We start from the raw sequence: 22,232 nt of genomic DNA, 5'->3' as shown, positions 1-22,232 counted from the left end.
CATCTGCTCTTCATTTTGAAATATACTGCTTCTCATGGTCAATTTTTTCTTGCCTTGACAAAGCTTTACTTTTTCTCTCCTCCAAGCTCCCAAACACCTCCTTATTCCATTCAGTTGTATTAGCTTCTTAGCGACGTCTGGTTCCTCCGGTATGTCATAGGATTTCCACTAGTTAACAGCCATTTCCTTAAAGCCCTCATGTTCAAGCCACATAACTTCACACTTGAAACACCCTTTAACTTTTCACAATTCACCACACTCGAGCATGATTGGATAGTGATCTGAAGTGGTTATTGGGAGAACCCTCTGTTTGACTAATTTAAAATGTTCATTCCACCTTTCTGATACTAGGAATCTGTCGATTCTGGAAGCACATTGGTTATTTATGCCTCTAAACCAAGTAAAAGCACCTCCTTGAAGCGGAAGATACATCAAAGAGACATCATGAATGAGTTTTGAGAATTCCCTCATTGCTATGGTGTTTCTAGCCCTTCCAATCTTTTCTTCTGCAAATCTAACAACATTAAAGTCTCCCCCCACCATCCATGGTTGCACCATAGTTTCATTGATCGCAGCAAGTTCCCACCATAATTAATTCCTGATTTTTCTATCACACGGCCCATAAACTCCTGTAAAAGCATATTGAAAACCAGAATTACATTCTTCCATTAAAACAGTAACTGAGTGCTCTCCTGTAACTTTGTCCAAGCATTTCCATCTTCTTTTATCCCAAAAAAATAAAATTCCTCCACTATTACCTTGTTCTTCGACCTAAACCCATTCAGTCACCTTGAACCACCAATCTGTTTGATACAAGTATGATCCACACTTTTCATCTTGGTTTTGGTTAAACAAACAATATTTGCATCCCACTTTCGTAGTAGAAGATTAACCATAACTCTCTTATCTTTGTCATTTATCCCCCTAACATTCCAACATATAATTTTCATCTTCATCGACCATATGTTATAGTCCTCCTACCCCTGCTCCTATCCCTATTACTGGACTCACCCCCCAAACCAACACCAAACTCCAAAAGCTTCCTCTCCCTTTCTAATTTCTTATTTGGCGATGCCTTTCCCGCAGAAGATGATGAGGAACAAGAAGCAAATCTTTTAGGTCGGGCACTTTCAATTCGCAAAAGAAGTTCCATTAGCTTATCTTCCACATCCACCGTTTTAAACCCCAACTGTTTCTAATCTCTATCATGTTCCTTTTCACCCACTTTGAAGCTTCACTTTGGTTCAATTTTTCTTGTCAATTGAGAATTTTTTCCTCATTCCAGGGAAGTATCAAGATATCTTTGACTGCATCCTCACAATATTCTGATCTTCATGATTGGAATATGAAAAATCCTCTACCATCTCACTATTCAAATATACTCCCGGCAATACCCCAATGTTTTCAATATACATATCTACATGATCTTCATCAGACAGAAGGCTCTCTAGATTATCCCATTTATCATCCTCCGAAATACATGCAATTTCGATAGCCCTTGATTCTTCCCTTAACATGCTCTGATTTTGGTTGCTATCCACTATTGATGTTGCAGGATTCTTAATCATCTGATTTGCTTCTATTTCGATGTTAAGAGGGTCAAAAGAATTAGATAGTTCCAGAGCCCCAATAACTTGTCATGGATTTTCTATTTATTGCACAAGGCTTCTGAGGTCAGAGGTAATGAAGTCCGGAGGTGGAATCTTCGGGACCATCAAGCCATTTATTTCTGTATAAAGAAGTTCAATGCTTTCAGCAGATTTATTTCCATTGTCGCAGTACAGGGGAGTAAAAGCTCCAGTATTATTATTATTCCAGAATCAGCATTCAATGTATATTACCTTACCAATACCAAAAACTTAAGTGATTAGCATTCAATGCTGGGTGGAACGAGCCAGCCGATAAAGCTGGAAATTTTATTCGGAGAAGAAAAATATAAAATTTTATTCGGAGAAGAAAAATATAACAGCCAGAAGAAACTGGAAATTCAACTCTTTCTATGCTGAAGCTACTAACAAAAACAAATGGACAGCGAGATCTGACACTCTCTCGGTGGATCCAGGTGAAGGAAACTCCATCAAAGCTAATGGACCGGTGGAATCCTGGATAAAGAGATTCTGGGCAGATGCTTGGTGGGCCATTTCGATGCGAGGAGATCCCAAACCAACAGTCATGCACAGATGGGCTAACAGCAAATGAGGCATGTGTAACCATTTTCTCTTTGAGTTACCGATTAGGAGCATGGCGGAACAGTGTTATCAAAAGCAAAAAGCACAAAAAACCTCTAAGGTCCTTTGGGGCTTTACGCACAAAGCGGAACTAAATTGTGGGCTTTAATGAAAAAGGGCGCAAATGGAGAAAAATTACAAATATGTATGGATAGTTCAAGATTAATAATCATAAGCATGAATAGCAAATATATGGACAAAGAAATTGAAAAAAATGATAAAACTAAAATATAAATTTTTTAGTCACATCTTCAGGATTGCACATATTGGCAAGGATAAGTATGCTTCAGATGATCCTTCATGACGACACTGAAACACCCATAGAGCGAGGCGAAGCGCTCAGCATGTTTTGTGTCTCGCTTCAGGGCATAAGCGCACCTTTGACAACACTAGCAGAGCACACTCTAATAAGGGACTGGGGGTAAGGAAAAAAAAAAAGCACACAACTGTCATGGTGGTCTCCAGCATCTAGTTGCATGTCGGAAAATCACCCAATATGGCAGAACTTGGATTAGAATATTGAGCCTTTTTCCAGCTGAGGACGATGGAGGTAATGAAATAAAGATATGTGAACTAATTTGGATAAGCAGTTGCTCGGAGAATTGGCATTTGGAAAGATCAGTCAGATGGAACTTGTGCGCGATAATCATAATACTTTTCATATTGCATCAAATCCAGTATTTTATGAGAGAACTAAACTGCTAGAATGAGTAGGAATAAGAACAATATATAAAATCCTACTTGGAAAAGGATTGTAATGTAGTATCTATAAATAGGGCCTCAATGTAATTATGTAGATACACAATTCAATATTTCTCATATATTTCTCACTTGGTATCAGAGCATTGCTGAAAAACTTCAGGGAAAGAAACTTCAGTCATCGTGCGTCAATTTCCAGTGACTGATTTGTGTCATCCTTTATATGGCAAGTGTTGTGCGAAACCAACACTACCACGGGGCTCGGCAATCTCAGGCGACTAAACCCCGACAAAAACCACCGGAAAACATCACCCCACGTGCTGTCACGCGCCGACGACAGTGATGTTTTCCCAGAGAGATCTGGGTCATGCGCCGGGGAGTGAGCGCTTTTTCTATCTATTTTCTTACTTTTTCTTCTTCTGTCAGAGTCGTCCAGGTATTTCGACCACATTCCTGCAATTTTTTCCCGATTCTAGTCGGTGAAATTGGGGCTCCGGAGATTTATAGGGTTCCGGTGACTTCATATATTTTCCAGCGAGTTTTCCAGCAATATCAGATATCCAGACCTCTACTTCTTGGTGTTTTGAAGTCAAAATTCACAAGATGTCTTTTGTGTGTGACATTTTTGGCTCCAAAAATACTGAAACTGGTAGTTCAAGTCCTATGATCACTTCCGAACCATTAATGGAAAGTTCAAATTATTTAGTTTGGGCTTCCTCAGATGAGTTGTTGTGCAAAGGTCAAGGTATCCAAAATCACTTAAAGATCAAGGCTAGCGTGGTAGATGAAAAGGCAAAATCTAGTGAGGAAGATGTGAAAGCCAAAGAACAATGGGAGAAGGTTGACGCTCAATTATGTAGTCTCTTACGACGATGCATTAATATCAAGTTGATGCCCCTATTTCGCCCATTCCAGACATGTTATTTAGTTTGGGAAAAGGCCCGTGCTTTATACACTAATGACATATCTCGTTTTTATGATGTGATATCTCGAATGACCAACTTAAGAAACAAGAATCCAATACGTATACTTACTCGGGACAGGTACAAGTAGTCATGGAGGAGTTTGAAACGTTAAGCCCGTTGCTACAGATGTGGAAAAACAACAAGAGCAGAGACAGACGTTTCTAGTTCTTACACTTGTTGGGCTTCCGACTGACCATGATTCAGTACGTGGCCAGATTTTAGCTAGTCCTGCAATTCCTATGATTGATGAATTATTTTCTCGTCTGCTTCATCTTGCCGCGCCTCCCAGTCACAAAGTAATTTCATCACCCGTCGTTAACTTTTCTATTCTTGCATATCAAACCATAAAACAACGAAAATATCAGCCTATGGAGAATCAGCGAGGAGGAGGTCGTTTTGGAAAATCTCGATCGAAGTGTAGTTATTGTCATAAGCTTAGACATACTTACAAAATATGTTATATTTTGCATGATCCACCACCCAGCTATGATCCTATTGCTATAAAGGAATATAATGAGCTCCTTCGAAATCGAACAAGTAAGCAGACATCTACACAGCCTAATCGACCCTCCAATAATGTTCATATTGCACTGGCAGAATATGATGAGTTCATTAACTATCGAGCAAGCAGAAGTCTCCACAAGTAGCCTTGGTGACTAAGCCTAATGCTTCTGTTGCTGGTAATTCTTTTGCTTGTGTTTCACAGTCTAGTACTCTTGGATCACGGGTCATGGACCCGGGCGCATCTGATCATATTTTTGGTAACAAATCACTTCTGTCTGATATTGTTTATTCACAATCTCTTCCTGTTATTACTTTAGCCAATGGGATCCAAACAAAACCAAAAGGAGTTAGACAAGCCAAAACCCTATTTTTTGTCACTCTAAACTCTATTCTTCATGGCCCTGATTCTTTTAATCTTGCATATGTTAGTCGTTTAATGCGTGCCCTTCATTGTGGTATAATCTTTTTTGATGATTTTTTTCACATGTAGGACCATAATATGGGACAAATAATTAGAAGGGGACATGAATCACGAGGCCTTTACTATCTTACCTCTTCAAGCTCCTTCACAATATGCCCTCCAGTCCTAAGTCACAAAATGTTTGGGACATCTGAGTCTATCCAAGCTACAGAAGATGGTGCCTAGTTTATCTAGTTTATCCACATTAGATTGTGAGTCATGTCAACTTAGGAAACACACCCGTGCTACATTTTGACATTATATTAGGAGTCATTCAGAGTCTATTTTATCATTAGTTCATTCTGAAATTTGGGGTCCTAGTAGAGTGAGTTCACCCTTAAAATTTCGTCATTTTGTTAGTTTATTGATGATTATTCAAGATGTACTTGGGTTATCTTAATGAAAGATCGTTCTGAGTTATTTTCTATATTCAAAAATTTTTGTGCTGAAATACAAAATCAATTTGGTGTTTCTATTCATACTATCATAGTGATTATGACTTAGAATACTTATCCTCTAAGTTTCAGGAGTTTATGACTCACCAAGGCATTATTCACCAGACATCTTGTCCATAGACCCCTCAGCAGAACGATATAGCAAAAAGGAAAAATAGGCATCTCATTGCGACTGCTCGCACTCTTCTTATTGAATCCTATGTTCCATTACATTTTTGGGGCGATGCAATCTTGCTATCTAATTAATAGAATGCCATCTTCTATCCAGAATCAGGTTCCCCATTCCATATTGTTTCCTCGATCACATCTTTACTCTATCACCCCTCATGTCTTTGGGAGCACATGTTTTGTTCATAACTTAGCCCTAGGAAAAGATAAATTAGCCCCGCGTGCCCTCAAATATGTCTTCCTTGGTTACTCTCAAGTTCAAAAAGGATATCGTTGCTATTCACCTGATTTTCTTCGCTACCTATATCCTCTGATGTCACATTCTTTGAATCTCAACCTCACTATACATCTTCTGATCATCTTGATATCTTTGAAGTCTAACCCAAACCTCCAGTTTTACCCGCATAAACCTTGGAAGAATCTACGATTACTTTTACATCTCCGGCTACAGTGCCACCGTACGCGTCCAACATTAGTCCCAGATGATTCATGTCATACACCAGACATTGCCTCCTACTGCCGACTTACCTCCTCCTAGCCAATCAGTTGCACTTCAAAATGGTATACAATCCACTGATAATGCTAACCAACATTAAACATTATACTTTCCTGAGTTATCGTCTATCATCACCCCATTATCTTTGTCCTCTATTTCCATCCCTATGACTACAGGTAAAGAACTTTCTCATTCAGGATGGAAGCAGGCTATGATTAATGAGATGTCGGTTTTACATACGAGTGGTACTTGGGGAGCTTGTTTCCCTTCCTGCAAGTAAATCTATTGTTGGTTATCGTTGGGTTTATGAAGTCAAAGTTGGTTCAAATGGTCGGGTTGATTGGCTTAAGGTTCGCCTTGTTGTCAAACGGTTGATTAGGCTAGATGATAGTGACACTTTCTCTCCCATGGCAAATAGCATATGTTCGTCTTTTTCTATCTATGGTTGTCATTCGTCACTAGCCTCTTTATCAGTTGGAAATTAAGAATGCATTTTAGCATGATGATCTCAAGGAAGAAGTTTATATAGAGCAACCATCTGGTTTTGTTGATTCGGGGGGGTCTAGTACCATCGTGTGTCAATTGCGTAGGTCATTCTATGGTCTGAAACGACCACCTAGAGTCTGGTTTGGGAAGTTCAGCACAGTAATTCAGAAGTTTGGAACGATTCGTATTAGAGCTGATCACTCGGTATTTTATTGGCATTCTAAACCAAATTTGTGTATTTATTTGGTGGTTTATGTTGACGATATTGTTATCACCGACAATGATCAAAACGGTATCACTAATTTGAAGCAACATGTCTTTTAGCATTTCCAAACTAAAGACCTCAACAGACTGAAGTACTCATTGGCTATTGAGGTTGCTCAATTCAGATCAGGTATTGTTATTTCTCAATGCAAGTATGCCTTAGACGTTCTTGAGGAGAAGGAATGATGGGATGTAGACCCACTAACACTCTTATGCATCCGAATGCTAAACTTCTGTCAAGACATGAATTGCCACTAAGTAATCCTGGAAGGTATAGGCGGCTAGTTGGAAAGTCGGATTATCTCACAGTGACTAGACTAAATATATCTTTTCCTCCGACTGTTGAAAGCCAATCTATGACTTCCCCTTGTGGTAGTCATTGGGATACAGTTGTTCGTATTCTGAGATATATAAAGTCTGCTCCAGGTAAAGGACTACTTTTCGAGGATCGAGGCCATGATCATAAAATTAGCAATACAATTGTTGATTGGGCAAGATCAGCTCTGGTAGACGCTCTACATCCGAATATTGTGTTTTAGGAGGTAATTTGGTGTCCTGAAAGAGTAAGAAATAGTGTGGTTGCTCGATCTGATTCAGAAGCAAAATATCAAGCAATGATTGTAGCAACTTGTGAGCTAGTTTGGATCAAACAGTTGCTCTGAGAAACTAAAATTTGGAGAAATCGGTAAGATGAAACTTGTGTGTGATAATCAAAAGACCCTTCATCCAGTGTTTCATAAGAGGACTACACACATAGAGATTGATTATCACTTTGTCAGAGAAAAAAATGCTCTCAACAGATATTATTACAAAACTCATGAAGTCAAGTAATCAACTTGCAGATATCTTCACCAAGTCCCTCACCAGTTCTCGTATTAATTATTTTTGTAACAAGCTAGGTACATATGACTTGTATGCACCAACTTGAGGTGGAATCTTAGAATATGAGTAGGAATAGAAATAGTATATAAAATCCTACTTAGAAAAGGATTGTAATGTAGTGTCTATAAATAAGATCTCAATGTAATTATGTAGATACACAATTCAATAATAATTTTCTCATATATTTCCCACATAAACACACAAGATCGATTGTCGGTTGTCACTTCATCGAGACAAAGAAAATCCCTCGACTTGGTTATGGATTATGCCCCCCCCCCCCACTTTATAAAAAAAAAAGGTTTGTCGTATATAGATTACGGGTCCCCAACGACGTTTGTAAAAGGCTTGATATATAAGATTGTAAAGAATGGATCTTAGGCCTAACTCAACCTCAAAAGCTAGCTCATAAGGGAAGGATTGTCCAACTCCATATAAAAAGAATAATTGCCCATCTGTTTTCTGACGTAGGACTCTTTACAAGATTTCTATGCACCAACTCGAGGGGTTGTGTTAAAATCTTATAGATATTCTAGAATAATTTAAAATCTTGAAAATATAGTATAGTTTGGTTTACTCTTGCAAGTACTAACAACAACGAAAAATAAAATACCCAATGTATTCCAACATAGTGGGGTTTGGGGAGGGTAGAGTGTACGTAGTCCATATCGCTACCTCAGAAATAGGGTAGAGAGGTTGTTTCCTACTCTTGTAAGTATTGTTTTTTTTAATTTCTTCCTTTCTTGGAATATGACCTGACGGAACAATCAAGATTTTTTCTCAAACAATTTCTCTTTCCTTCTCACAGTTATTATCAAAAACCTCATTTACGACTAAAGTTGCATCCATTATTTGTCTTCCCTTGATGAGAGAATTCTGATAGCCAGAAATTCAAATGTGTTGACCCGTGTGTAATTCAGCTTTGATTTTGTAAATACTGCCACTATGCTTATGGGTCTATAATTCTCTACTTCAGCTAGAGTGCTTTCTTTGAAATCAATGCAATAGGATGCTACAGGACCAGCTTTGGCACCAACAACATACCCAGTGTAATCCCACGCGTGGGAGGGCTTTTGCACCATGAAAATTAAAATTCTAGCAGAGCTAACTAGATTGCTAGTACATCTTCTGTAGTGAGAGAATATTGAAATCAATTATGGTCATCTTTTGTTTGGTATATGTGTGAATATCATGGGGAAAAAATGCATTTTACACTATAAAGTACAAATAAGTACAGCAGCAAGAAATAATAGGTTGACCTCCGAGGACACACTTAGACACTCCCTATTACAATTGGAACATGTGCCATTCGACTGGCACAGTTTCCCAATATTCATCAGAAAGACCAATTTTTGAGACTCGAATTCTATCCTAGCATGCGACAACATCCATTTATTTCTTCTGAGAGTAAATGAAGCACTGACATGCTCCAATAACATCATTATCAATAGGTGACAATTAAAGAGTTTTGCAGACTTCACCCGCAATTTATGGAGGCAAATGGCGATTTGAGAAAAGCTAATGTCAGGAAACTGATGCATTTAATAGCTTTATATTAAATTGAGTAACAGCTAGACGTTTGACTTCCATGGATACACCACTGATATGAGAATAGAATTATCGATGGTAAAGAAAAAGCAAAAGCAAGTGCAGCTGCATGTTAATAATAGTCATATGCTAGGATAAACAACAAACAATAATTATATATTTTACTTATATATAAGGGAGAATCACAAGTTTGGTAGTCCTCACAAGGACTTTTTAGACATTTCACTTTTTTTTAAGCAAAGTTGCTACACATGTCAAATTTGTAGTGCATTGATGGTTTTCTTTTCTTGCATATTTCCATTTTTGCACTCTCCTTTTTTTGTTAAGACCATCTCCACTTGGCCTTTTGTAATTGGTTTCTTCTTGTTATTTATTGGATTGCCTCTTAATTATAACTTCTTTTATTTATTAAAAACAATCACTTTAACTTGAAAAAAATTACGCCAAAATAACTTTTAACATGAAATTAAAGTTTGCAATAATTTTTACTACACCATTGAAATCATTTAAAAATCTTATTTAAGTTTTTTTAAAAAATATGAGTACTAAATAAGGCAACTTAATAAACAATGAAGTGAGGTTACGTTGGTTCAGGCTAGAGGTAGACCGAAGAAAATATTGGAGGGAGGTGATTAGGCATGATATAGAGCAGTTACAAAGACATGACCCTTGATAGGAAGGTATGGAGAACGCGGATTAGAATAGAGGGTTAAGGGGTGGGAGTGCGTCGGTAACAATAAGGGAGCGTTCTTTTGTGTCTGTAGTATTTTATGTGTAATGCTGTGTGATGTCTATGATTTAGGTTAGATAGTTTTTATTTTTATCTTGTGGTGGTAGTATTATCTTGTTGCTAGCGGTGTTAGTTTATTTTGCACTTATCTTTTGTGTTTGTTATACTGTTATCGGTTCTAAGCCGGGGGACTATCGGAAACAGCCTCTCTACTTCACCTGAGGTAGTGGTATGGTCTGCGTACACTCTACCCTCCCCAGACCCCATTATGTGGGAATACACTGGGTATGTTGTTGTTGTTGTAATGGGAAGAAAAGTTTATTCTTTAAAGGGTGTGTAAGAAAATAAATATGACAAGTAAATGAGTAATGTATTACTGTAATTCAATTACTATTTAATGTCCTTATTCGTCATTGTTAAGTTAATTTGTGTTAAGGCTCTAAATTCATGTTCTAATTATTTTAATATAAACTTGAAGTGATAGAAATATTTGTTGTATTAAATAATTCTATAAGAAGAAAAAAAGATTTTTCATCAAAATAAATTTATTTTTCTATACTAACAAATTCATAAAAGTATCGTATTTTTTTATTTATTATTTTTGTCGAATCATAAAATTCAAAAATTATTTATCTTCAAGAATTATTTATATAGCTAATTCTCTGACAATATATTTATTTCTCAAAAACAATATTCTAATTTAAATTATTCAATTATATGATTATGAACTTAAATAATTATGAATACTTATCAAAAAGGCATGTTTAATATTTCATTAAATAAGATTAATTATAAGATAAAAATATGATATAAATTAATGTTTTATTTTTCTATTCTGAATTTGGGCCCGCGCTTAGCAAAGGCCTGGGTGGAACTAGTATATATATATATATATATATATATATATATATATGGCAACTACAGATAACCAGTCAAATAATGCTGACATACCTTTAACCGGATCTAAGGCTGGAGGATACTTATTTCCTTCGGATTTCAGACCCAGCAGCTGCTGTATTGCATTAGAGTAGGCCCCAGAACTAACATCTTCAAGAAGCCGAACTTGGTCAATCTTAATCTTTTTCACACATATAGACAAAAAATCCTTGTTATCAACTCCTCGAACCTCATAATTCATCCCGGCAGCATTACCGCGGTGAGGCAATTTGATGTTGACAACGCCAGATCCCTTCCGGGAGGTGACTGATGAACAATACTCATCCTCATAACCCCGTCTTGATTTAGGCATTAATATCTGAAATTCAGCAGTTTTTTGGTCTTTCCTGTTGCTTGCGTCTGACGAAGTTTCCAGGGTTGAAGGCAATTCAGGAGTCAGAACTAGAACTATATATTGTTTGTTGTTAGAGGAAGGTGTCTTCACCACAACACCTAGTAAGTGATCTTGACCCTGCAAGTAGTTAAGGAGAAAAAAAGACATTAGCACATGTTTCGGACTTGTCATGTGAATCTCTTCAATGGAAATATGAGCTGTAAGTCAAAAATCATACACTTTGAATACCCAAGTAACCTCATGAGATGGATAAAAGCAGACAGAATTATGGTACTTGTAAGATGAACAGCGAATCAGAACAAACTGCTAAAGGAATTCTAACACTTTCAGCTTCCGAAACAAGTGATCTCAAACTGCAGAAGTTTCTACGCTAGGAGGCCCAGTCACATCATCCAGATTATCAACCTTCAACCATTTTTACCATTGAAAATTCCTTAAAGACGTTGACCTACTCCAAGCAACACTTTGAGCCATATGTTTTTTTGCTGGTTTATTAATACCATATCTGTTTACATTTAAATGCTATATCAATGATAATGTTCATATGTTTCTGCATACTGAAGATTATGATGTGACTGTCAGCTGCAGAGGACTAGTCATGAAACTAAAGAACCTTGGCCTTGTAAATTTCCAAATCATACCAGATATCTTGACTTTGACTCTAGTGTCTCAAAGAAAGATTATTGAGTATTAGAATGAAATAAGTGCAAATCGAGCAATGCATTCATGTATAGAGGAAACTACTTTCGAATCGATGCATAGTTGTTATTATTATTATTGTATGCCAGTTAGCTGAATATTTTTTGGACCTTCAAGATGAAAAAAGGCTACTGCCTAATACCTATTTAGTAAAAAGACTGTGGTAGAACTTACTGATTGTGATTTTACAACCACTGCTCTCCCAGTAGTAAGGTACTGCTGAGGAACTGGCGACTGCATTACTGCCTCTGCTATTTGGTGGCTATATTTTTCTGCCTCCGAATACATGTCAAAGTAGTCCTCAATTGCTGGTTCACCCTTTATGCATCTATATCAGACAAATTGTACATATTTTAATATGCAAAATAAATATCATAAATGATGTAAGAGTCATCCACAGAAAGTAGCATTTCGAAGCTATAATAGGCTTCATGGAAACAAGCATTTCAAAGACAGGGCAGGCTTTATAAAATTTACCAATTAAAAGCACTACCAAAAAGCAGGGTTCTCAAGATCATTGCTGTATTGTGATTCTCTTGTTTGTGTGGACACACACGCATGCGTGTGGAGAGAGAGAGAGAACTTGTTAAACTATATCAGGACGTACAAAAGAATATGTTTGAGAAAATCTACACAACATCAATGCACTGAAGTGCATGCCCACAAACAAGGAAGCACATATAAGTATTTTAGGGTGTGACAAATGCATGTCGAAAAATGAATCCTGAAAGACAGTTATGGTAGAAAACTCAGATAGCGTAACTGTTTTGGCAATGCTTACTCAACAGATTTTGTAGGCTGAGCAAGCTTTAGCATCAAGAGTTGTTGTTGCTCAGGTAGTTTCTTCTGAGCATGAAATTCAGCAAAACTTCTTTTCAGCATGTCCTCAACCTGCAAAATTTGTAAAATGTACTTCATCAGGAGAAATATGCTGGAATGAATTTAAAACTACACACTGAGAATTAACATCACTACATGAAATGGAACATCATTAACATGAATCATGTTACTAACATGCACCATTTCACTAGAATTATGAGTTATGGGATCTAATGGCATTACACCATTGCTCAACAAAGTTGTTGAGCAAATCAGCTCTCTTGCAAAGAAAAGAGAATACGTTATGTCAGAGGTATATGCAGTACCTTTAGGATAGTTCTTCTCTGTGAAATTTTTTTTGTGTTAATTCCTTTTTATTGCTTATTAAAAAACCAAAGGAAACAGAAAAAGATATGTTGAATTTTCCGAGGATGCTTGAGACTTTTAGACTAATTGCACCTATTCAATAACATGAACTTTGTCTGCTACATGCGTTCTTAAACAATGGTTTACAGGGCATAAAGAGACCTGCAAATACTCCAATACTACATACAAGATCCAGGAGAGAAACAAATGAGAACGGTAAAGATGCAGTACAAGAACCGACTAGTTCTTAAATCATATAAAACTAAATTGCAAGGAAAATGAACTGTCAGAGACGGAATTTTGAATTATCTGTAGTGTATAGACTATTTTGAGATCAAGCTGTTTTGTCTTCTTTCCTAATTAGTCAAAACAACGTACCTTAAGTTCTTCAACCCGAAGTAGATGCAAAATCATGATGTAGGTCAGTCGAAACTGAGATTCAAGCCTAGTTGCAGTACCGATTATTACATTCTTCAAATCATTTTCGTAAGGGATCTCATCTCGGCACATCACCACAACAGTACCAGTTTTATCAAGTCCTCTCCTTCCAGCACGCCCAGCCATCTGAGTGTACTCTCCGGGAAGTAGCTGCCTAAATTCCTTGCCATCAAACTTTCTTAGAGAATCAAAAACAACCTGCCCCAAAATTTAGTGCAGTTTAAGCTTTTTAGCAATAGGATTTTTGAATAGAGAGAGATGCTTGCATAATAGATCCTAAAATAAGTAATTGCAAATATCGACTGGAAAACAAAAGAAATTCTACAATCTAAGATGGGGCTCTGCAATACCACGCCACGTCTTCAAGGAATTATAGAGCATAGGAAGGCTTGCATAATAGATCCTAAAATAAGTAATTGCAAATATCGACTGGAAAACAAAAGAAATTCTACAATCTAAGATGGTGCTCTGCAATACTATGCCACGTCTTCAAGGAATTATAGAGCATAGGAAGTTTGAACATCAAGGAAAATACGCAAGTAAATAGTTACAAGCCAAGAATGACCATAATACAGAAAGCAAACCAGCCGAAAGCTATATTAAGGTATTGCCATGTTTGGAACTGAAAATTCAAAATTTCATCAAGTTTTCTTCAATACATTATCCGATACTGAATAAGGAGACCTTTAACCTATAGTTATTTCAAGGGGATCAATTGATCCCACATAAGAAGTGAACATCTAGTTCAAGAATATGGATAGGCCTCAACTCTGATACCACTGCAAACAACTGGGCCTAGGATAACTCAAATTAACAGTCAAATTGGACATCAAGAAGTTCACCCCTTCAAGATGAGTCATTCATTGAGGACCAATGTATAGACAATTCCACAGCAAATAATCCTAAAAATACCCACGAAATCTTAAACTATAATCCCTAAGATTGTCAATGTGGTTTCCTATGTGGTCTTTTCTTCACAAAACATCTGCATATTTTGTGATATTGGATTGCATTTCAGAAATTTATGTCTACCTTCTCTGACTTCCTCCACTATCTTCACTTTCTAAGTTCTTTAACTCCCAGCTCATTCTTAACTTGTTTCTGAATTCTGCACAGCCACTGAAGAATAAAATACTACTATAGCTCATGGGGGTGGGTGAGGGTGGGAGCAGGGATGGGTGGGGCGTGATTGGAGGTGGAGTTGGGGTGGATGGTTGGGAGGATGGGAGAAGACAATGCCACTTGTTTTCTCTACTTTCATTAAGGAAGTCATTTTCCTTATTCTCAACAAACATGTTCTCCTAAATAAGATACTTTCCAAAATTTCTAACCAACCGAACGTGAAAAAAGAAAAATATTTTCTAGAAAATGTTTTCCTTCATACCGAACACATCCTTAATCATTGTTTCTTAATGTGTTCTGATGCTGACGGTTAAAGATCCAGCCCCATTCTTAGGCCCCACTTGGCCATGTAAATCGTAACTTTTCGGAGGTGGGGATAGATTTGAAGTTAGAGTTGGAGTTGTGTTCGGCCATGAATATAAATTGAAGTTATTTTTGAAATTTTGTGCGAGTAGGAGTGAAAAAAGTGAAAACAAGTTCTACTTGTTTCACTTTTCCAGATACAATTCGAAATTGTATTTGAAATTCTTATGGCCAAACACTACCATTTTCACTAAAGTGAGCTAATTTTTCGAACAAAAAGGTGAAAAATTCTTATGGACAAACGGCTACTTAAAGTTCCCAGTCTTCGACTCTTAACAATGAATAAAAATCACTCTACGACAATCAAATGGAAATATGACCATGATCCACATTTACTCAAGAGTCAAGACATGGTATGAATCTTATGATAAAGACTCTTTTCTCATAAAAAGAGTGAACTTTTTTTTTGCACCCTAGGGTGTTGTGGCCTAGTGGTTCAATGAAATTGGGTTAACACCATGAGGTCTCAGGTTCTTCTCATCTGTTCTAACCTTGATGGACAGAGTTACCTGGTACCTGTCGCTGGTGGGAAGTGGCAGGTATCCCGTGGAATTACTCGAGGTGTGCGCAAGCTGACCCAGACACCACGGTTATAAAAAAAAAAAAAAAAAAAAGTGTGACTTTTTTTATTCCTACTATCCTAGTTACATTTACATAGTAGACTTTCCTTTCAGTCTGTCTATAAACAATAAAATCTTTTTGTAGTCAGTAGGCATTTGAACATGCGGTATGAAATCATGATTTGAAATCTCAAATTCTCCAAAAAAAGCATGATTTGGGATTCCAAATCGTAATTGGCAATTTTTTTTAAAATGTAAAAATTGACCCATAAGTTCATATTTTGTAAGAACAAACCCAGTCATTTTAAATTTTGCAAAAAAAGACTCATGCTCGGCATTAAAAGATTGCCCGTATCATGTGAAGGATTTATTAAAGAGTAACTAGTTACTATTATTGTTGACTAGTGGATATTAATAGAATTTACGTGTATTTGGAATTTGTATCGCAAACATTTATTTATAAAGGAACATAGAGATATGCAATTTATCGATGTGGCACACCGCTTTAGGATATTCCGATATCTTGTTTATGAACTATGGTTTGTCCATACGGTAAGATTGTACAACAATTAAGGAAATTTTGATGGTTTTCACAACTTGTAGGATATCCATGTTTATGAGAAAAAATATAATTTATGAAATCCAAACTGCATTTCCAGTAAAACTTCAACCTCAAATCAATACAATTTCCTATCACGGATTTCCAATCATGATTTCATATCATATCCAAACGGGCCCTTAGAAAAATTTCAACTTACGCTTCCCCTTTATCTTGAATGAAATGATTTATAGTCATACAAATGTCTATGATTTGTTTTAGATCACAAGTTTCACAAGCCTTCCTTGTCTTTTGTAAACTCCGTACAAAGTAAAACATGGTCACCTAAATTGGGATGGAGTGAGTATGTTCTATGAAAAATAACTGCACTTAAAGTAACAAGATCACTACAAATGATGACTTACCGTCCTGGCTGGAGCATTAACTCCCATTGCAAATGTCTCTGTCGAGAACAGAACCTAAGAAAGAACCAACAAATAATGAACATATTAAGCCTTCAAAAGTAAAACTCACTAAAAGAAAGGAATATTGATAACAAATGGATCACAAAATAGCTAAAGGAGGTAAAGAAACTTCAGTAGTGGTAAAAGTAGATAACATGAAAACGGTTGGTCTAACGCTCAAATTCATTCCAGGATTTCACCACTTAACTGATAATTCATTTCATCACAACTACTTTCCTTTATTTATGTAGTTCATTTTTTACTTGGAAAGAACATAACATTAGATCACGAGTTATACTTTCAAAACCAAGAATCATGGGATCCAAAATTTCTTAATTGGATCCCAAATTTTTAGACTCTTCCCAGATATTAAAAAGTTATTTTAGCATAATTACCTGCTAGGATATACTCTCAGTACTAGTTTATACTAACATGACCAAATTGCAAATTGCTTTATATTTTATTTTATTTTATAAGGTTAAAATAATTTTATTAATGGAAGGGAAAAATTTCTACACATAAGTGGTATAGCAAAAAGTGGAGAAACCTAAACCAAAATATGGTTCTCTTCAAATGTCACCTAATCATTATAGAAACAAGGGTCTCATGGATAAATTAAAAAGAATCTAGGCTGCATTTGTTTTTATTAAGATTCGGACATCTGAATCTGAATGATTAAGATGTTGTCTCTAAATCTAAAAACTGAATGATTAAGACTGTTTGTTTTTCAACATCTGAATGTGCAAAAATTTTTATTTGTATATATGATAAAAAACGGCTCTCTCTCTTCTCTCTAGAACGGCTCTCTCTCTTCTCTCTCTTCCTCCCTACCCTCTCTCTCGCTCGCACCGGTCACCGGCCCCCGTCGCCGTCGCCGACCGTCGGCTCCGACCCGGCCCGATCTCCGGGCCCGACCTCCGGTCCCCGGCGCCGACCTCCGGCGCCGCCCAAACGGCTCTCTCTCTCTCTCTCTCTCCCTACCCTCTCTCCCTCCCTCTCGCACCGGCCCCCGGTCCCCGGCGCCGACCCGACCCGACCCCCGGTCCCCGGCGCCGATCCGCCTGCCGACCCGACCACCGGCCCCCCACCCTTACCTGTCCTGTCCGTAACCCCCCCGCCCCGGCGGGGTACACTAGCCCTCCCCCCACCTCGGCCTTCAGCCAGCCAGCCGCCGCCCGGTCTCCAGCCGCCACCCGCCGCTCTGTCTCCAGCAGCCGCAGCTCCAAGCGTAATCCGGTGACTTCTAACCTTTGTTATTTTCGTTATTTCATATTCCATTTTATTTTATTTCATTATTTCATATTCCATTCTTAGTATTATGCTAGTAGTAGCCCCTGTACCTTGACTTGCGTGGAATTTGTGGACATTGTCTGTTGTTTGTTGTTGCTGTTGCTGTGGTCGTTTCTTCCACTGCTTTGGTTTGGGTTATTGGCTGGGAACCTGTATTGGGGGCGGTGGGTGTTGAGTCCGGTGGTGTTTGCCCCCTAATTGAGTATAGTTTTGTTTCGGGAGTATTCCTTTGAATTTGTGTGAGCCTTGTATTTCCTTGCTGCTGATTTGATACTACCACCGTGTATATTTGTATATTTTCCTATACTTTCGTGTAGTTGTGGCTGTGGGCGGTAATGGGTGGATAGGGTCATGTCCGAGGGGTGGGGGAGTGGGGCAGTGGTGGGGGCGGGGGATGAGGAGAGGGCGGGAGTGGGAGGGGGGCCAAGGTTTGGCCGCGGGGAGGGTAGTGGAGGGCGGGACGGTAGGCTGAGGGTTGGGTCTTGGAATATAGGGACCCTTCAGGGTAAATCCATAGAGCTTGTGAAGATTCTTAGGAAGAGGAGGATCAATATTGCGTGTGTCCAAGAGACCAAGTGGGTAGGGTCTAAGGCTAGGGATGTGGATGGTTACAAGCTGTGGTACTCTGGGAGCGACAGGCGTAGGAATGGAGTTGGCATCTTAGTAGATGAAGAGCTTAGAGGTCAGGTAGTGGAGGTGAAGAGGATCAACGATAGGTTGATGACTATTAAGCTGGTCGTTCGGGGGTTTACCCTGAACGTGTGTAGTGCTTATGCGCCGCAAGTGGGATCGGAGGGGGAGGAGAAGATGCGGTTTTGGGAGGCTTTGGAGGAGGTGGTGAGAGGCGTGCCTAGTTCGGAGAAGATTGTTGTAGCAGGGGATTTCAACGGGCACATCGGGGCGCTACCGGGAGGCTTTGGTGACGTGCATGGTGGTTTTGGCTTTGGGGAGAGAAATGACGAGGGGGCGACCTTACTGGAGTTTGCGAGGGCCTTTGGGCTGGTGGTGGTGAACTCGGGCTTCCCGAAGAAGGACGAGCACCTGATCACCTTTCGAAGCGCGGTAGCCAGGACTCAGATTGACTTTTTGTTGCTTAGGAAAGGGGATAGGGCGTTGTGTAAGGACTGTAAAGCCATCCCGAGTGAGAATCTTTCGACCCAGCATAGGCTCTTGGTTATGGATTTGGGTATAAAGAGGAATAGAAAGAGGAGGACTAAGGAGTGTAGACCGATAATTAAGTGGGGCGGCCTAACGCCAGTGAATGCGTGGGAGATAGGGGAGAGGTTGGCGGGAATGGGGGTGTGGGAGTGTAGGGGGGACGTGGATAGTATGTGGGACAGGGCGGCATGGTGCATCAGGGAGAATGCAAGTGAGGTGTTGGGTGTTTATAGGGGCCGGGCCGGGCACCGTCGGGGGGATTGGTGGTGGAATGAAGAGGTGGAGAAGAAAGTGGGGACCAAGAAAGGGGCGTATGCTAAGTTGGTGGAAAGTAAGGACGAAGAGGAGAAGCGGGTAAACAGGAAAGAGTACAAGCTAGCGAGGAAGGAGGCGAAGTCAGCAGTCACGGCAGCTAAGACGGCCGCTTTTGAGAGCTTGTATGCAGGGTTACAGGAGAAAGGAGGAGAGAAAAAGTTGTTTAGACTCGCTAAGGCTAGGGAGAGGAAGGGTCGGGACCTCGATCAGGTGAGGTGCATTAAGGGGGAGGACGGTAGAGTGTTGGTGGAGGACGGCCACATTAAGAAGAGATGGCAGTCGTATTTTCATAGGCTCTTGAATGACGAAGGGGATAGAGCTATTGTGTTAGGGAAACTGGAGCACTCAGAGGAGTGTCGGGATTTTAGCTATTGTAGACGTTTTAAGGTAGAAGAGGTTAGACAGGCTGTCCGCAGGATGCGAAGGGGTAGGGCGACGGGGCCGGATGAGATACCGGTGGAGTTTTGGAAGTTCGTTGGAGAGGCTGGTGTAAGATGGTTGACTGGATTGTTTAATGAAATCTTCAGGACGGCAAAGATGCCCGAGGCGTGGAGGTGGAGTACCATGGTCCCTCTCTATAAGAATAAGGGGGACATACAGAGTTGCAATAACTATAGGGGGATTAAGTTATTGAGTCACTCTATGAAGATCTGGGAGAGAGTGGTCGAGGTGAGGCTGAGACGGATAGTGTCTATTTCGGAAAACCAGTTCGGATTTATGCCCGGCCACTCGACGACGGAGGCAATCCACCTGGTGCGGAGGTTGGTGGAGCAGTATAGGGAGCGGAAGAAGGATCTACACATGGTGTTTATCGATCTGGAGAAGGCATACGACAAAGTCCCCAGGGAGGTGCTTTGGAGATGCTTGGAGGTGAGTGGAGTACCACTGGCATATACCAGAGTAATTAAGGATATGTATGATGAAGCGAAAACCCAGGTGAGGACGGCGGGAGGAGACTCAGTGCATTTCACTGTCCTGACAGGATTGCATCAGGGATCTACTCTTAGTCCCTTTTTGTTTGCGTTGGTGATGGATGTGTTGACGTGCCGTGGTGTATGCTTTTTGCAGACGATGTAGTTTTGATAGATGAGACTCGAGGGGGTGTGAATGACAAATTGGAGGTGTGGAGGCAAACTCTTGAGTCTAAAGGGTTCAGGGTGAGCAGAAGCAAGACAGAGTATGTGGAATGCAAGTTTAATGACGTGAGGCGGGAGAATGAGGTAGTAGTGAAGCTGGAAGCACAGGAGGTATGTAAGAGGGATAAGTTCAAGTATCTTGGGTCCGTGATCCAGAGTAACGGTGAGATTGACGAGGATGTCTCACACCGTATTGGGGCGGGATGGATGAAGTGGAAACTCGCGTCGGGGGTGCTGTGTGATAAGAAGGTGCCGCCCAAGATTAAAGGCAAATTCTACGGGGTGGTAGTCCGTCCGGCCTTGTTGTATGGAGCGGAGTGTTGGCCAGTTAAAAACTCCCACATCCAAAAAATGAAGGTGGCAGAAATGCGGATGTTACGCTGGATGTGTGGACTGACTAGAGAGGATAGAGTTCGGAATGAGACTATCCGGGAGAAGGTTGGTGTGACTTCAGTGGAGTGCAAGATGCGGGAAGCACGATTGAGATGGTTCGAACACGTGAAGAGGAGGGGCATGGATGCCCCGGTCCGTAGGTGTGAGAGGCTAGCGTTGGATGGTTTTAGGCGGGGTAGGGGTAGGCCGAAGAAGTACTGGGGCGAGGTGATTAGGCGGGACATGGAACAGTTACAGCTCACCGAGGACATGACCCTAGATAGGAAGGTCTGGAGGGCGCGAATTTCGGCAGAGGATTAGGGCCAGTTTGGGTCGCTAGTGTAGGGAATTACTTGGTGGGGTTTTTATTCCTGTTATGATTCCGTCTTCCGTGTTCCATGTTTTATTACGAATCTGTGTGCTTTCCTCTGCTTTCCTCTGTTTTATATTACTTATGTGTGCCGTATTTATGTTATGTAATCTGCTTCTGTGCTTTACTATGTGTTTGTGTGGTATTTCGTGTCTTGAGCCGGGAGTCTATCGGAAACAGCCTTTCTACTTCATCAGAGGTAGAGGTATGGACTGCGTACATCTTACCCCCCAAACCCCACTAGGTGGGAATACACTAGGTTTGTTGTTGTTGTTGTTGTGTATATATGAATAAAAAAATACAATTCAAATAAAAAATTAATTATATATTACAAAAATATGTAATTTAATACAGTAAAATTATTATTTGATTGAAAAAAGAAACATTTATATTTGTTAGTGATAGTGGAGATGGTTTGTAATGGTGGTTACGGTGGCAATGATTGTTGTTAGTGATTAGTAATGTTGGTCGTGATAGTTGTGATAGTTAGTATTGTAGTGACTATTATGATGGTAGCGATTGATAGTGGTGGTGGTTGTGATGTGAAGTTGGTTGATGTTAGTAGTTGGAGGTGTTGATTATGGCGGCTGAAAAATGAATGCATGATGGCTGACGATGTGTTGGTGGTAGTTGAGACGTTAGCTGTGATGGTGGAGATGGTTGTTAATAGAGACAGATTGTAGTGATGATAGTGGTTGAAGTGGTGGTAGAGGTGGCGACACTAGTGATAGTGATGGTGGTGGTCGAAGAATGTGTAGAGGTTGATGATGTATTAGTGGTAGTTAGTGGTGGTGCTAGTTGAGATAGATAAGTTAATCTATAGCAGTGTTGTAAAAGGCGCTCGCCACGTCGCCAATGGCAAATGGCAAAGCGAGGCATGGCATAGTCGCCTCTTGTCATCGTGGCGAGGCAAAATCCAAAAGGCGGCGGCTTTTCGAGAAAGGCGACAACGCGAGGCGACGCGGTGAGGCGACAATAGCGTCACCTTTTTAATTCTTTTTACAAAAATTAAGGTTTTAGGGTTAAAAGTTAATTTTAGGGCTTATTTT

General features: G+C 39.6%; 1 protein-coding gene across 1 annotated transcript in view; it reads right to left on the bottom strand.

The window, feature by feature from the left end:
- LOC107873478 (DExH-box ATP-dependent RNA helicase DExH11) overlaps window positions 1-22,232 on the bottom strand; it is a 48,735-nt gene that overhangs the window by 8,621 nt on the left and 17,882 nt on the right. The window contains exons 15-19 of the mRNA XM_016720336.2: window positions 16,504-16,557; window positions 13,436-13,693; window positions 12,654-12,763; window positions 12,047-12,200; window positions 10,834-11,290 (exon numbers count right to left, since the gene is read on the bottom strand). Of these exons, the coding sequence (XP_016575822.1) occupies window positions 10,834-11,290; window positions 12,047-12,200; window positions 12,654-12,763; window positions 13,436-13,693; window positions 16,504-16,557 (1,033 nt within the window). The remainder of the gene's footprint in view (window positions 1-10,833; window positions 11,291-12,046; window positions 12,201-12,653; window positions 12,764-13,435; window positions 13,694-16,503; window positions 16,558-22,232) is intronic.

Source organism: Capsicum annuum, chromosome 6 (assembly GCF_002878395.1).
Source record: "Capsicum annuum cultivar UCD-10X-F1 chromosome 6, UCD10Xv1.1, whole genome shotgun sequence".
Taxonomy (NCBI): domain Eukaryota; kingdom Viridiplantae; phylum Streptophyta; class Magnoliopsida; order Solanales; family Solanaceae; genus Capsicum; species Capsicum annuum.
This window is presented reverse-complemented; position numbering and strand designations above follow the sequence as displayed.